This window comes from Leptodactylus fuscus, chromosome 5 (assembly GCF_031893055.1).
Source record: "Leptodactylus fuscus isolate aLepFus1 chromosome 5, aLepFus1.hap2, whole genome shotgun sequence".
In the NCBI taxonomy this organism is placed as follows: domain Eukaryota; kingdom Metazoa; phylum Chordata; class Amphibia; order Anura; family Leptodactylidae; genus Leptodactylus; species Leptodactylus fuscus.
Genome location: NC_134269.1, coordinates 146,780,313 through 146,796,819, shown reverse-complemented (window position 1 = coordinate 146,796,819; position 16,507 = coordinate 146,780,313). Strand labels below are relative to the sequence as shown.

General features: G+C 43.2%; 2 protein-coding genes across 8 annotated transcripts in view; one reads left to right on the top strand and one right to left on the bottom strand.

Moving 5' to 3' along the window:
• Positions 1-11,643, top strand: part of HELB (DNA helicase B) — a 37,900-nt gene extending 26,257 nt beyond the window's left edge. The window contains exons 11-14 of the mRNA XM_075274412.1: positions 195-363; positions 1,520-1,654; positions 8,207-8,737; positions 11,514-11,643. Of these exons, the coding sequence (XP_075130513.1) occupies positions 195-363; positions 1,520-1,654; positions 8,207-8,737; positions 11,514-11,597 (919 nt within the window). The 3' untranslated portion in view covers positions 11,598-11,643. The remainder of the gene's footprint in view (positions 1-194; positions 364-1,519; positions 1,655-8,206; positions 8,738-11,513) is intronic.
• Positions 11,644-12,682: 1,039 nt separating this feature from the next.
• GRIP1 (glutamate receptor interacting protein 1) overlaps positions 12,683-16,507 on the bottom strand; it is a 355,754-nt gene continuing 351,929 nt past the window's right edge. For 3 of the 7 annotated variants that reach the window (XM_075274408.1, XM_075274404.1, XM_075274409.1), the window contains exons 23-25: positions 15,382-15,615; positions 14,797-14,943; positions 12,684-14,253 (exon numbers count right to left, since the gene is read on the bottom strand). In XM_075274408.1, the coding sequence (XP_075130509.1) occupies positions 14,017-14,253; positions 14,797-14,943; positions 15,382-15,615 (618 nt within the window). In that variant the 3' untranslated portion in view covers positions 12,684-14,016. Of the gene's footprint in view, positions 14,254-14,796; positions 14,944-15,381; positions 15,616-16,507 lie in introns of all 7 variants that reach the window. The other 4 variants (XM_075274405.1, XM_075274407.1, XM_075274411.1 and 1 more) reach the window with 2 other exon arrangements.

The following is a 16,507-nucleotide window of genomic DNA, read 5'->3' as shown; positions in this document are numbered from 1 at the left end:
TGCACGTCCGTGGCTTCTGACCAGTGACTTTCAGGAAATATAACAAACAAAAAAGACTGACGGCACCCTATAGTACATCCAGTGGAATTTTTCATTCATGGTGCAATATATATGTATAGATCACATCTGTGTATAAGAATTAATTTTCCCTGGATTTCTCATAAAACAAATTATCTAAACTCTGGGAATTTTAGGAATAAATCCGACGAGGCTTGCTCAAGTGAAAGGGTCACCATCAGTCAGCCTCAAGTGGAAGAAGGTGGATTACCAGCAGGCACTGCTGTACCAGAAGTAGGGGGCCAAGCCAGGAAGGAGATAAAAGATGAAAGACTCTGTAATGGGGAAATATTTTTTATCATTGATGTAAGTAATTATAAACGTTTAATTGCATATTATTATATAATATAGCTATTAGATCAGTGATGGATGATAAAAAAATGTCTATTGCAAAAATGATACATGTGAATATTTTCTAATATATTGTCCCTAAAGACACAATAACTGCATACAGTACATGACCACAGAGACTCTGCCATGTGTTCTGCCATGTGTGTGTATGTTCTGCCATACACACTCTTATGCTTTTTTGCCATGCCACGTGCAGGATATCTTAGGCCTTGTTCACATGGTCAGTGATTTCCTCAGTAATTGTGCACCAAAACTAGGAGCAGTTCAAAGACCTAGAACAGTTGCACATCTTTCCATTCTACCTTTTCCACTGTGAGCCAAAACCAGAAATGGAAACCAGTCCATCAATTGAAGCAAATCACCGATGTGTGAATAAGGCCTTACCCATGCTGTATATCAAAGGTCCTGACCCTTGAGAGTTATAGAGGGTATGCCATTTGAGAGATGTATACTTTATTCACAGAATAAAGGGGCAAGTGCCACATTACTGGGGGTCTGAGTGATGGGCACCCTTGCAGCCTCCTTGTGAATGAAGCTTCAGCGTGCTTGTGTGACCTGCACTCCGCTCACTGCAATTTCTGGCAGCCCCATAGAAATGGATGTAATGCCAATCGCACATAATCTTTCTATTGCAGCAAAGTGTATGAAAGAATAGTCATATGCAAAATACCATAAGAAGTCACAGTGGGCGGGGCAGTTTAATCCTAGTCAGGCACCCTCCCCTTGCTAATCCATCCTCTGGACTCTCAAAATTTCCTCACTTCCTATGTCAATCACAATGAGAGAGTTTGTGTCTCTGACAACCTCAATCTCCTTGTGGGCATTGAAACAGCACCATAGTCACAAGTCAGAGCTCAGTCCTAGTGAAGACTACCTAAAAAAAAAAAAGAGTATTTGGGACAAGAGCAACTGTCCAAACATGAGCTTTTAAATTATCTACCTTTAGATATTATACTAAATGTCCTAGGAAAATCATTTTTAATATCCCCCTCTGGACAGTTACTATAAAAACAAATATCCCATCCTAGCAAGAAGCAGCAATGCATTGTACACCATTGAGACATGTGGACACAATTATTCGTTTTAACATATTATTTTTATTCTGTCTTAGGATGTGGAGAGATCCGGAATCCGAGAATTAACATTATCTGATGGTGAAGATAGAACATACACACTGAATTATAAAGCACTTAGAAGTCGCAGTGGTTTACAGCATGCCTGGGCTCGAACTATCCATACATTTCAGGTAAGACCTCTTTAGATAAGAGCCTCTGTGTAAGACACTACAAGAACAATATAAGTTGGCGTACTCTCAACCCTGGAATACCGCAAAGTGACAAAAAAGTCAGGGTTGCAAAATCCCTTGCTAGTTTTATGGAGTCACTTGGTTTATCATGTAATCCTTCTCAGTCAGTTGACAGTTCTGTTGTATACGCTCCGTGACTACCGTTCAGAGCTCCCGAGAGACATCGTAATATCCCGGCTGTGCTGCCAAAGAACTGGGAAATGTTTTCTGGTTTCTACTAGACTAACTCTTATGTGTTTCACATTTTTATATAAGTCATAGTGAAAGGTTTTTTTTTTTTAAATTCCAAACTGCTAATAATGAAATGGACAGTTTGCACCAGATTCATTGTTTAGAATCTATTTAAAGAAGAGCTTTCATGTCCTTATCAATGTGTGGTATTCTATATCGCTAGAAAGCCAACAGTGTGCTTAGCATAATTGTTGGGCTGAGAGGAACACACCCTCACCCCAGACAGTACTCTTCCATTGCCATGTACAATGACTCTGAGCTGTAAGGTTTGCCTTTGTGACAGGAGGTATCGAAGCCTAAACTAATCTCCAGCAGCAGGGTGCATAGTGGGAAAGCTGAATGTTGGCTTTCTACCGATATATTTTTCGGACTATAAGACGCACCCAGGTTTTAGAGGATAAAAATAGGGAAAAAAAATTTTCAGGCAAAAAATGGTAAAATATTTAATGTATGGGAGTTGTAGTTTTGGAACAGCTGCAAGGCCACATTGACAGGTGACCCTGCAGCTGTACGGGGATGTATAGGGCGTTTTTGTGTGGGGCCAGGTGTACTTTTTAGATATACCAATTTGGGAAATGTTTATTGCTTAGATCACCTTTTATTTAAATCAGAGGCAAAACGGTGAGAAAAACCCGGCGGTTTAGCACTTTTGATTTTGACATTCACTGTACATAAAACTATTAGTAGACCGGGCACTTTCAGACACAGGGATACCTAATGTATATGTTTCACAGTAATGTTATACTTTTATATGTATTCTAGGGAAAGGAGGTGAACTTTTATTTATTTTATTTTTTATTATATTTTTTTTTTAAGTGGTTTTTTTTTTTTTTTTACTATTTTATTATCCCCCGCCTAGGGGGCTTGAACCTGCAATCATTTGATTGCAAGTCCCATAGACGGCAATACAAGTGTATTGCCGTCTATGGGAGATTCTATACATTACTATCGCGGAGTGTCATAGACCAGCCGCGATAGTAATATATATCTATGACAGGCCTGGGAGCCTTCATTAGGCTCCCGGCTGTCATCGGAACAGGTCGGCTCCTGCGGCCTCGCCGTGCAGGAGCCGGTCTGCATCACTAAAGGTATGGGGCCGGTGGGGACCGGCCCCGGGGCTAGTTTTAAACTGCTGGGACCTGCGGAGGAGGAGCGGATTTACAGCATGGCCGCGCTACTGCCACCGCTGGTTTTCTTCAGCGGCAGGAGCGTGGCAATCTGCAGGCCCCGGCAGCTAAGACAGTCCCCGGCATCTGTTGTAATAGACCCGATGTAAGAAACCCGATGGACCCCGTTATATTCCTCTGGTGGACCGAAATGACCGAGCCCGGGCAAGTGTGAACCTAGCCTTAGTTGCTTTTATGGTAACAAACTCCACACTCTTCTTGCACGCAAACTGCGTGAACCGATGACATTGAGAGCGTGACAAGCAGATAAGTATTTCAGCTGGGATGGCCCCATACAACCCCTATAAAATTAAACAACTATTTTAGAATTACTGTTCAGCACTAAACCCCCTCCCTTGCAGAGGAGAAATAGGTTCTTTGATGACTACCTCCTTTCTTGTGCTCACCAGTAAGGCCTTAGAACATATGAATCAGGCAGACACGATGGATGAGCTGGAGCAGGTAATACGGAAACTTCCCGGGAGATAGATTAACTATTCTACACTTACACCTGTTCTATTTGCCCTGCACAGTCTAACAGCTGGAATGCATAGACTATTGCTATTGCTCTGTGATTGGCTTGTCATGAGGTCACATGACTATGATGTCATCAAAGGTCCTGCAGCCACTGGTATGTAACATCTGCAGATAAGGTTGAGTCTAAATCCTAGTAGCTCCGCCCACACCAGAGTCCAATCACATGGTCATGACGTCATCAGAGGTCCTTTAGCACACTAGCATTTAGCATCTACCCTGCAGATGAGTGGCCAGGATTCATTGTGTCTTATGGAAGATGTCTGTTATATGGAGGAGAGGAAGCTACAGTAAAGTGAAAGAGGCAGTTCTCACATTTAAGACCGCACTCACCTCCGCAAAGCAGGTCTACTTCACCACACTCATATCTGCACTCTCACGCAACCCCAAACAGTTATTCTCCACCTTCAACTCCCTCCTCCGTCCTCCTGTGCTCCCTCCGACATTACTTATCTCAGCTGACGATTTTGCCTCTTACTTCAGAACTAAAATTGACACTATCAGAGACAGTCTCACCCTACTCCCCCGACAACCCCTCTACCCAACTACTCCTTGACCCGTTTCTCCACCATCACTGATAAAAAAAAAAAACCCAAACTCTCCTCCCTAGTCTCCAAATCCCACCTCACCTCCAGTGCGCTTGAACCGATCCAGTCACATCTCATCCCCAAACTCACTGAAGTCATTACTCCGGCCCTAACTCATCTCTTCAACCTATCCCTAACCAATGGATCCTTCCCCTCAACCTTCAAACACGCCACTGTCACTCCTATACTTAAGAAACCGTCCCTCGACCCGTCCTCTCCAGCCAACTATCGTCCCATCTCACTGCTCCCGTATGCATCAAAACTGCTTGAGCAACATGTCCACTCAGAACTCTCCTCCTATCTCTCGTCCAACCTGCTCTTTGACAGACTACAGTCAGGCTTCAGACCCCGTCACTCCACTGAAACTGCCCTAACAAAAGTCACTAATGACTTTCTAACCGCCAAAGCCAAGCACAATTACTCTGTCCTCCTCCTCCTTGACCTCTCCTCTGCATTTGACACAGTCGACAGTTGACCACTTCCTCCTGTTAGAAATTCTCTCATCCCTTGGTATCTCAGACCTGGCCCATTCCTGGATCACCTCATACCTCGCTGACCGCACATTCAGCGTCTCCCACCTCCTCTACCACCTCCTCACCTCGCCCTCTCTCTGTAGGTGTCCCCCAAGGCTCCGTCCTAGGACCCCTCCTGTTCTCCATCTACACCCTTAGCCTAGGCCAACTCATAGAATCTCACGGTTTTCAGTACCATTGCTATGCCGATGACACCCAAATCTACATCTCTGGACCAGACATTACCTCCCTGCTGGCCAGAGTTCCAGATTGTTTAATGGCTGTAGCCTCCTTCCTCTCCTCCCGCTTTCTCAAACTCAACATGGAGAAAACAGAGTTCATCATCTTCATCCCACCCCGTACAGCCCCTCCACCTGACCCATCTATCAAAGTTAACGGAACCACAATTACCTCTGTCTCACAGGCCTGATGCCTTGGGGTAACCCTGGACTCCGACCTATCCTTCAAGTCACACGTTCAAGCCCTCAACACTTCCTGCCACCTCCAACTCAAAAACATCCACCAGATCCGCTCCTTCCTCACCCCTGAAACTACTAAGATGCTCGTCCAGGCCCTCATAATCTCCCGCCTAGATTACTGCAACACCCTTCTCCATGGACTCCCAGCAAACACCCTCGCCCCCCTCCAGTCCACCTTAAACTGCGCTGCTCGTTTAATTCACCTCTCCCCCTGATCTTCATCGGCTGCTCCCTCTGCCAATCCCTCCACTGGCTACCTATAGCCCAGTGAATTGAATTCAAGCTACTAACACTAACATACAAAGCCATCCACAACCTGTCCCCTCCGTATATCTCTGAACTAATCTCCCGCTACCTGCCCACACGTAACCTCAGATCCTCCAATGATCTCCTACTCCGCTCTGCTCTCATCCGCTCCTCACACAACCGCCTCCAAGATTTCTCCCGTGCATCTCCCATACTCTGGAACTCCTTACCAAGACATAAGACTGACCCCCCACAATCACAGGAGTCAAGAAGGCTCTGAAGACTCACCTATTCAGGAAGGCCTACAACCTCCAATAACACTATCACCGCACTGCCATCTGTACAGTCTCCCCCTCTCCTTCTGTCTCTACCCCCCTTCCCTCATAGATTGTAAGCCCTCGCGGGCAGGGCCCTCTACCCCACTGTGCCAGTCGGTCATTGTTAGTAGTACATCTACCTGTATATTCTGTGTACTGTATGAAACCCCCAAATGTAAAGCACCATGGAATTAATGGTGCTATATAAATAAATAATAATAAATAAAAATAAAAGTGAAACACACAGGTGCCTTCCTTTAGTTACTCTGCCTAGGTTATTAATTTATTTAATTTGGGGTTATTAATTTAGTTTCAGTAACTCCATGTGCCTCACATTAATAGCAGTTAACCCTATCATGTCCCTCATATTAACCCCTGTGTGCCCCATATAAGGGTTACTAATATGTGAGACACATGGGGGTATTAATGAAGGACCTTAATTATGAAGATACCTAATTATTACCTCCATATGTCCTACATATCAGGAACTCTTATGTGAGGCACACGGGGTTAATGTGAGGGACATGATGGGGTTAACTGCTATTACTATGATCCCCATGGAGTTACTAAGCTGCAATGCACATGACCAGACTTTTTATCTGCAATGGTGGATTTCCTCCCCTCGGCTTATACTCGAGTCAATAAGTTTTCCCAGTTTTTTGTGGTAAAATTAGGGGTCTCGACTTATATTCGGGTCGGCTTATACTCGAGTATATACGGTAATTTGCCATTTCTAATAACCGGGATTCTGATTTTATTCAGAATCGTGAAATCGCCGTTAGCCCCACCCCAGGATCTGATCTATTCCAGGCTTTCTTCTCCCACTGCAAACTATGATGAAGTTTCCTCGCTCTATTCAGTAGTTGCATTAGATATTCCTGAAAGCCGTTGCAACTTTGCAAAACGCAGCATGTCAGTTATATCTATGGAAACGCCGGCGGCTTTCCCGTAGATATAATGATAAGAGAAAGTCTGCAGAGGAAAACTCTGTGAACTTTCTCTTAAAAGCGCTGCGGAAAGAACCACAATGCGTTCACGCAGCAGTTCATTCCGCAGCGCTTTAGCGCTGCGATTACGGCCCGTGGGGCCTTAGCCTAATAGGTTTTAACAACTCCATCCTCATGTATTGCACAAAAATTTACCAAACATGATGGTAGATTTGTGGTTGTCGGTCAAAGCGATCTACTGACAAAAGGGGGCATTTTTATTTTATTTTTTTTTTAAATGTAGATTGTGAGACCCATATAGGGATTTTTTTCCTATCAGTATGTCTTTTTGTAGAATGAGAGGAAATCCATGCAAACACGGGGAGAACATACAAACTCCTTGCAGATGTAGTTCCTGGCGGGATTCGAACCAAATGGGGCACTTTTATGGGCTTGTAGAGGAGAAATTAAGGGGTATACAGCTCCACTATATCTAGAAAACAGTAGCTAAACTAGTAGTAAAATATTAAAGTACAAGCAGGTACCCACGACTTTGTCTGCGGGTTGGCGGTGGCGCTGAACCGCTTATATGTCCTTTATCTCTGCTTCCAGTTTCGTGTCCCCCCATCTCTGCTTCCAGTTTCGTGTCCCCCCCCCCATCTCTGCCTCCAGTTTTGTGCCCCAGTGTCATGGTGTTCTCTTTCCTGTTCTTTATCTGCCCCCAATTTCATAGGCCCCATAGATTATGTCCCCCTTCGATGTGTAACACAAATAAATAGTTGTACTCGCCTTCCCACGCTCTCTCGCCGCTCTCTCCGCTTGCTCACTCCACTGAGACTGACAGGCCGGGGAGCCAGCGCAAGACTTCCGGCTGGCATATTAACCTGACGCCGGCCCTGAAGACTCCTTCGGGTGCCGGCGTGGAGAGGGGACGTGGCTGCGCTGATGGATGACGTGTTCAGGGGGAATGTGGTTGATCCCTGGGGAACACCGGCTGGGACACCCCCGTCCGCAAAGTGAGTGTGTAGGCGGTCTGGGATAGCTGTGGCGCCAGGACCATGTGGGCTGCTGCCATCTTCCTCACTGTGTTCCTGCTCAATCGGCATGCCTACATTCAGCCCCCAACGTATGGTGCTGCAGCCCTGGCTCCATAGGCAGCCCACACCCACCCATGCACCAATAGGAGGACAGCTGCTACAGCTGAGCCAGAGGGTTCTTTGAAGGGTCATGGTGGTGATTTGGGGTGAGTGACCCACATTTAAAGTAGCCTATTACCTCTTCGTGTGCGTGTGTGAGAAATTTCAACAAAATCCATTCAGCCGTTTGGCTGTGATTGAGGAACAAACATCCAAAATTTCACCTTTATAATATTAATAGGATATTTGGTAGGGATGGTGACAAGTATGTTCTTTATCTGTGTGACTAAAGGCATTTTATAGGGAACGGCACAAGAGTAACTAAAATATATTGTTTTGTTTTTTTTCTTGGATCCAGGGTTCAGAAGAGGATACAGTCGTATATGTGCTTGGCACTGCTGGCAGGCAAAATTGGAAACATGTATACACTGCTGTAACAAGAGGCCGTAAGCGTGTTTATATAATTGCAAAACTAGATCAGCTTGACAGAGCAATTGCCAATAAGGCCCGTGATAGAAAGACCCGATTACAGCAGCGTCTGAAAGAACTACTGCTTCGAGACAGGATCCTTCTACAGCCGACAGCCATGCCTTCTACACGCCCAGATAGCAGTCAGGCAGCAGACAAGCAGGCAACTGATGTCACATTGACTTCACATCCAGTGCTCTACACACAGCTTAAGCCTCTAGCAGGTCCTTCTTGTCCACCTGGCATTTCCATGCCCAAGACAGATTCATCTAGGTCAGAACGCGCAGATCACATAATGTGTATCCCACCTGACTGCTTACAAGACTGTGTGCTGGAGGAGAGCCCTTCACAGAAAAGGATCGGAGACCCTGTGGATGGTTTTGAGACACCTAAAAAGAGTAAAGTGAGCAACAATGACAAGGTGATGTGATTGAATCTTTATTCCTCTATATCAGGGGTCCTCAAACTTTTTAAACAGTGGGCCAGTTCACTGTCCCTCGGACCATTGGAAGGCTGAAATATAGTTTAAAGGGATTCTACCATTAAAATCAAATATTTTTTTTTCTCGATAACACATAGGAATAGCCTTAAGAAAGGGTATTCTATCTTTAGATGTCTTTCTTAAGGCTATTTCTATGTGTTATTGAGAAAAAATGTAGATGAATGCAACCGTGGGGTGGAGGGGGACACTCAATTTTCAATCTCAGGGGGCGTTCACACTTGTGCTCGGTGTCTGGTGTGGCATTCCGTCGGGTTTCCATCTTCAGTCCCAGCGAAACTGGACAGGGGACGGAAACCTGGCAGTCACCTTTAAAACCCATTCAATTGAATGGGTTTGTAAAGGTGACCACAATTGTCCGTCTGTGGCCTGTCCGCGGGGAAACCATATGTTTTTTTAGCCGGACACAAAGTCGGACATGCAGGATTTTGTGTCTGGCTAAAAAAAAAAAAAACTTTTCCTGCAGACAAGCCATAGGCGGATAATGGTGGTCACCTTTACAAACCCATATAATTGAATGGGTTATAAAGGTGACTGCCGGGTTTCTGTCCTCTGTCCAGTTTCGCTGGGACTGAAGATGGAAACCCGACGGAATGCATAGACCGGACACAAGTGTGAACGCCCTCTGAGGTGTTATTTATCCTACAGTAAGATATTATACTGCTTACTTCAGGGGGCACAGGTAGGGTCCGTCCAGGAGGGCAGCAGGCACTAAACCTGACCAGTGAGACCACTTCTGAGCGGCACAGCAAACTGTAGTACGGTAGTGGCTTTGCTTACTGTTATTTGGGCTGCGTCAGGTCACATTGCTAGGGTGACCTGACTGACGAAGTGATGGAGGGGCACAGTTGACTATATTGGGCCAGGCCATGGAAACAGCGCGCTTCACTTTACCTATTGGAGGGCACTGCTGCTCCTGATGTCTGTGCGACCTGCGCTACCTCCAATGTCCACCTGTGTCCTCCTGTCACATCGCTTGTATGTGATGTAAGGAGGATACAGGAGGCACCGCTCCTGATGTCTGTGCGACCTGCTCTGCCTCCTGTCACCTCGCTTGTATGCAATGTAAGGAGGATACAGGAGGCACCGCTCCTTAAGTCTGCGTGGCCTGATCTGCCTTCGGTATCCTCCTTACATCGCATACATGCGATGTGACAGGCGGACATCGGAGGCAGAGCAGGTCGCACAGACATCGGAAGCGCACTCCATGGCCTGGCCCAAGCTTCCCAGAAGGTTCATTATAAATGCACGCCTGCCGGCGTTGTCGGCGGCCCGGACAGAAGGACTCTGACAATGACATCACTCTCCGATCTTCAACCAGAGAGCATACTTGCCATTTGTGGTCAGCTCTGACTGCAGATTCTGAGTACTTTGACAGAAAAAAAAATTCCCTTTTAATAAAAAAAACAAACAAACAAAAACTACTCAACTATTATCACCACATGTATTCTATACGGTTCCTATATCCAAACTAAAATGCATCAGAGCACTAAATGGTTAAAATGTACACTAGACATCATAGTTGTGTGCCAATCATATCTATTTGACCCATAATTAAAAATCTGAAATAAAAAAGACCTTTTCAGGAGGATTTTTGCAATTTTAATGTGACTTGTTAGGAAGTTAATGTGCTAGAAGGCAGTGAACATGGGCAAATTATGATGGGTCATATATCGGGTCACAGTATCTCCAGGTCTGTTTTGATATAAAGTGGTTAGTACCTATCGAAAGTTCTCCAAGAAACAGTAAAACTGATAATACGATACATACTTCACCAGTATATTTTAATACAGTATATGTGCTTCTCAATTTGAGTAACTTTTAGAAACTGTTGGACACAAGTACCGTATATACTTGAGTATAAGCCGACCCGAATATAAGCAGAGGCCCCTAATTTTACCACAAAAAACTGGGAAAACTTATTGACTCGAGTATAAGCCGAGGGGAGGGGGAATGCAGCAGCTATTGGAAAATTTCTAAAATTAAAATGGTCAGTTTTTGGGTGCAGTAGTGTCTGGGTGCTGGGGAAGGGGTGGGGGTGTTTTGGTTGTCTGTCTGCCCCTTCCCTCAGCCCTGTTTTTTTCCCCCCAGTTGGAATTCAGTCTGGCTGAATATAGGGTATGTGCAGTGCTCCTATTAGCCCCTTCCCGATGGAACAGGAGCACTGCAGATACCCTATATTCAGTAGACCGGGCACTTTCAGACACAGGGATGCCTAATGTGTGTGTGTTTCAAAGTCGTATTCTAGGGAAAGGAGTGATTTAGAACTTTTATTTTTTTTAAAGCTTTTTTTCCCCACTATTTTATGGGAGATTCTATACATTAATATCGCGGCTGACTGTATTATAAGCCGAGGGGGGCTTTTTCAGCACAAAAACTGTGCTGAAAAATTTGGCTTATACTCGAGTATATACGGTATCTGTATGTTGCAGAAATACATGTTGATACTACTGAGATGGCTAAATATAGAAATGAGAAATTGTTTCTATGAAAATATTCACCTTGAGAAGGATAGAAAGGTTGGGGTGTGTGAAGGATTATGTAGTAGGCCCTATGACTAAGAATGGTTATTTCTAATCCATCTACTGGGCAGCTACTTCTGATCTGTGCCATTCACATTACCATGTCATGACTTTCCAGTGTCTTAAAGATGGTATAGCTGACTACAAATGGATAACAATGTTTTTTCTGTCTGCAGGATTGGACAGAGGAATCTCCAAATAGTCAAAGATTTCAGCTCTTGAGTCTTGAGAGCCCCTCTCAAAAGAAGCTGTTCAACTGAAAAGGATCCAGGCACCCTGACCAGAGACCACAGCTGTGAAGGTTGGAAACACCACAGGCAGGTTTTTTTAAACCAAAGCTAGAAGTAGTTTCAGTAAGGAACAGAAGTAGAAGTCAGACGTCTTTCCTATTTATTTAGAAACCACTTCTGGCACAAAAAAATGCACTAGAACTGCTAGTGAGGTTCCAGCCTTATAACATTGTCTCATCATGAAGTAGAATTTTTCTTTTTACTACTTTAACCACTTGTTTTTGGAAAGGTTATTCATGTTCATTTTAAATATTTTTTTTTATAGAAATTAACAAGTTTCTTAATTCAGCTGGCACAAGGTAATAATTGACAGTCTTGAAGTGTTAGATGCCACCTATGGCCTGGCACTTGATGGAATTTTATTGTTGAACACATTGATGCACTATGGACAAGAATTCATTATGTAACCAAGTTCTGGACTAGATATAGAATTATAGAACGGAAATATCCACATGTAGTATCTGTTTTCCTAAATCCAAAGAACAAATTTGTTGTAAACGGGTATCTGTTGAGTTTACCTATTTTTCTATTTCATGTCCCTTCCTTTTTTGCTTTGCTGCTAATATTATCCAATACAATCTTCTGCGAGTTGGGATTTTCATACTGCTGGCATTGTTTTTCAGCCAAGGCCTTTCTAATGCCTGTGCTGTACGTGGATACTCTTACTAATGTATGTAAACCAGTGAAAGTGTAGGTGCATTTTACAGTTAATTTCCTATCCTTGGGCTAGATCACCAATATTAGATCAATGGGGGTCCATGGCACCTGTGTGAGCGGTGCAGCTTCTGTAATATGTCTTCGGAATTGTTTATAGAATATGGCAGCTTTGTTACACTTACTTGAATGGAACAAAGCTGCAATATAAAAAGTACAAGACTACAATCCTATGTAAGTCTTGCAGATTCTGCAATGCTCACGTGCCGCAGCCCATTCGGGGGATATGACTCTCAGTACATGTGGCCTATTCATAGAATGTTTTCAATATATATATTTTTTTTTAACTTATATAGCATATAATCTCCTTTCGATGGCCAGATAAGCCTTGCAAGTCTACTTACATGCAACTATTCAGACAAGTATTGGTTCATTCACCTTGTGAATCATGTATGCACTTTATAGTCATGTAGCATCAATGTGTTTTATATCATTTATTCAGTTTTTACAGTATGATTGTTCCATACAAATGTTCAACAGGTTCAGTTCCCAAAACCATACATAAGACAATAAATTTCATGCTATTAAAGTATTAAATTTGTACAAAAATACTTTACAGTTTAATACTTGTTTGTTACAAATAAAAATACATATTTAATTGACTTATGATAAATGGATTTTCTTTTCTCTCGTTTGACTTTTAGTTCACTTCATATTTTGACTGGCAGTGTTTTAAACCTATATGTTTGCACAGGTTAGGGTTAGTTCTCCATTTTTACCGTACCAAAAAGACTTTAGTGCGAAGTTTCAAACACACAAGATGGAGGCTTCTTGGATCCTCTCCTGCTCAGCAGATGCCATTGCTAAGTAATCGCAAACAGAGCTGCTGGTGAGTATCCAATCAAAATAGGAACCGCGTTATTGCTTCCAGGGATAGACGACTGGCACAGCTCTTTAACACATGTACACTTCTAAAACAACAGAGAATGGCAGAGGAAGCGGCTCGATGCTAAACCTTATTTATACTATACAGACGCCAGAGTGCGGGTTTAATGTCTTCACTGTAGATGCTTCTGACATCATCTGTAAAGGCTAAGGACTGAAAATATGGAACATGACTTCAGGTGCCAAGAAATTCTATAAATTTTTAACCAATGCTATGTTAGAATCTTTAATGTTTTATGTAGCAGCCCAAAAACATACAAAGTAATGAAGACCTTACTGCAAGAATTGGGTAGAAGGGTAACTTAAGACTAAACCACATACAGTAAAGGGAGCACGTGTACCAGAGGTCTCCTTAAAGGATGAGACTCGGACATACCATTGTCAGGGCAAACAGGAGAGAAATGGTCTAAAACTTGGTTTTAAAAAAAATCCTGCTTAAAGTCTTAGCAGCTATAAGTTCTATGCACAGGCTCATTCATTGTGAGGGTTGTCTTCAATGATGGATACGTTCCCTCCAGTCCATGGACATTGCACATCACAAAAGCCCCATATTTGTTCAAGGTTAAGCTTGGAATGGCACTATAGTTAGGAGTCTCAACATAGTATGTTACACATATTTGTTACTCCTGCACAGGCACGTGGAGTACCTTTCATTTAGCTAGTGTTTCATATCCCCTGTGCTTAACAGTAAAGCCCCAGAGTGACAACATCTGTGTCATAACTTCACAGACCATTTAGCACCAGTTTGTGTATTTTTTGCTACCAAGTCAATGGACTAGAACGATTTTTGCTATAATGTACTTGTTGAGTCTCTTATATCCATAGCTGCTAGACGGCCACTTGTTTGTTGAGGAAAGGGGTCAATGTGATCAGTCCATTCTTCTGCAGGGAGGCTTGAGCCATCTGGGGCCTCCTTCTGAGAAGCAATGGGATTCCTGCTAATTACCAAATCTAATTTATTACCAGATTCCGCTATTAAAGGAACAACCAAGCAACAGTCAAAGTCTCTGGTGCGGACATGATTTACCTGAGAAGAAAGGAAGAGGACATATATTTAATATGTAGACAGTACTGTTTTCTTGTACAATTATTGTCTTCTGATTTTCCTGACATGCTCAGTAATAAATGGGGTATTGTACAAATTAGGAAATGTTATGCCACAAACAGAATTTTTATAGGTAAGCCTAGCTCATTGCTGACATGTCACCTACAAAAACTTTAGATTTTCCCCAATGTGGGGCTTCAGCTTGAGCCAAAGCCAAGAATGGTTTCAATAGAAATGGGAAATGGATAGAAGGAATTTATAAAAGTGTCTTTTCTGCTAAATTCACTCCAGGCTTTGGCTATAAAGAAATGCAGCTAAATCTGCACCAAAAGAGGAGCTTTTACGGAACATGGAGCCTTAACCAAAGGGATTTTCCCATCTCAAGGTTTCACCTGTTCCCCTTTTGTTAGTTCTCCTTCACTTCCTGGGTTCAGTGACAAGTTACTGAGCAGTGGTTTTCAGATAAAATTGCTCACTGTTCTCTACAAGTTAAAATATAATACTGGGGATGGATAGGAACAATACCTGCAGGAGGCGATCAAAGGATTTCAGTCCCCCTATATCTCCAGGTCCATTAGGGCGAATGTTCTTCACGTACACTCCTTTTTCCAGCAGTCCATCAGCTACACTGAATCCAAAGTCATCTCTATCAGAATCCTTGAATAAAGAAATCTAGAGAAGGGGGGAAAGTGTTTTCAGTTTGCCTGTTCATACTATCCAAACACTGTAAAGTGGCCATTAGGGTCAGTGCACACAGAGTCCCAATAGAACTCTATTGGAAGGCTTTTTTTGGAGGTGGATTTTGAGGCGGATTCAGCGTCAAAAAACTCTGTGTGCAGTGACCCTTTGTCGGACCTCTATAGGTTCTTGTGATTATTGGTCACAAATCGCACATGCAGCAGGCCCATAGAGATGTGGTAATTCTGAAGCTCACAGCATCCATGTGACCTGTGATATTACAGTTTCAGAAGCCATGGTCAGGCTAGGAAATACAGCCGCCAAATGATTGTATTTCTCGGCCTGAATACGGCCATATGAAAGGCTTCTTACTATTGCTAAAACATGATATTTCTGATCTGCAAGGCAATGTGACATGCACATGCTTCCCACCTTGTGTAACTCCACAGGAGTTGGCGACATAATTTCTTTAATCTCTTGCTTCATTTTTCTCATGGACACAGATTTTCTCCCCACATCAGATGGTAATGTGTTGCTGCGGGTATTCTGGCTGTAATGTGGTCTGACAGAGCTCTTTTCTTGGAAACTTGCTTGCCGGCCTAACTGCCCCCGGGGCTGAGCATTTTCGTGATTCAAGCTCAGCGTGCTGCCGGACATGATGGTTGCCTTTAGCATAAACAGAAACAACAGCTCTCATTTACCCTTGGTATTATGCACTGCAGCCATAGCTTCGGGGTGGAGCCGAGGATATATCTGCTGCTACAGACCAGTGCGGGGTGGCTACTGCCATTCATAGAACAGTACATTAGGCAATATATAGAAAGTAAAATTCTTTTTTGTCAGCTCAAATCTAATATTTTTCTGCATTATTACAAGTCAATAGTGTCCCATTATACATACAGTAGAACTGAGAACTAAAGCCTGGCAAGAATACTTCAGCTAAATCAAGACATCTTATAGAAGGGGCATCAATGCAATATAAACAGTGCATGCGTCTTATGGAAGAGCATTTATTTATTGTATCCAACAGCTTTAGATGGACAGATGTCCGTCACACAAGTCCTGGGACATGTATAAATGGTGATGTGGGGAAACCTTTATATTCACGGTGATTTGTCTATAACTAGTATTAATTTCTGACACAATAGTGAGACTTCATACTGTGAAATTCCACAGGTTGACGACTGTATTGTTGACTGTATAAAGCATTGGTTCACTTCATTGTGTAATCGATAAGGTCATTTGCACATTATTCCACTTTATACATGTCCCCTTAAAGATAGATGCAGTATAGGTAAGAAGATCTCAGAATCAGTCTGAAGGCAGGAGCGGAGGATAGAACTGTCCTACATGCTATCAGCCAGCACACACAGCAGCCTCTTGGAAACAGGCACATACTGTTGATGTAATGTGTAAAAATATATACTCCCCCGAGTTGTGGCACCATGTTTATTACAGGACTATGTTATGATAAGCACCATCTGCCCTAGAAGTCTAACTAATGGAAAGAAATCACACACACACTTATTGCAGTTTTAAGATGGGAGCTTCTGATGCG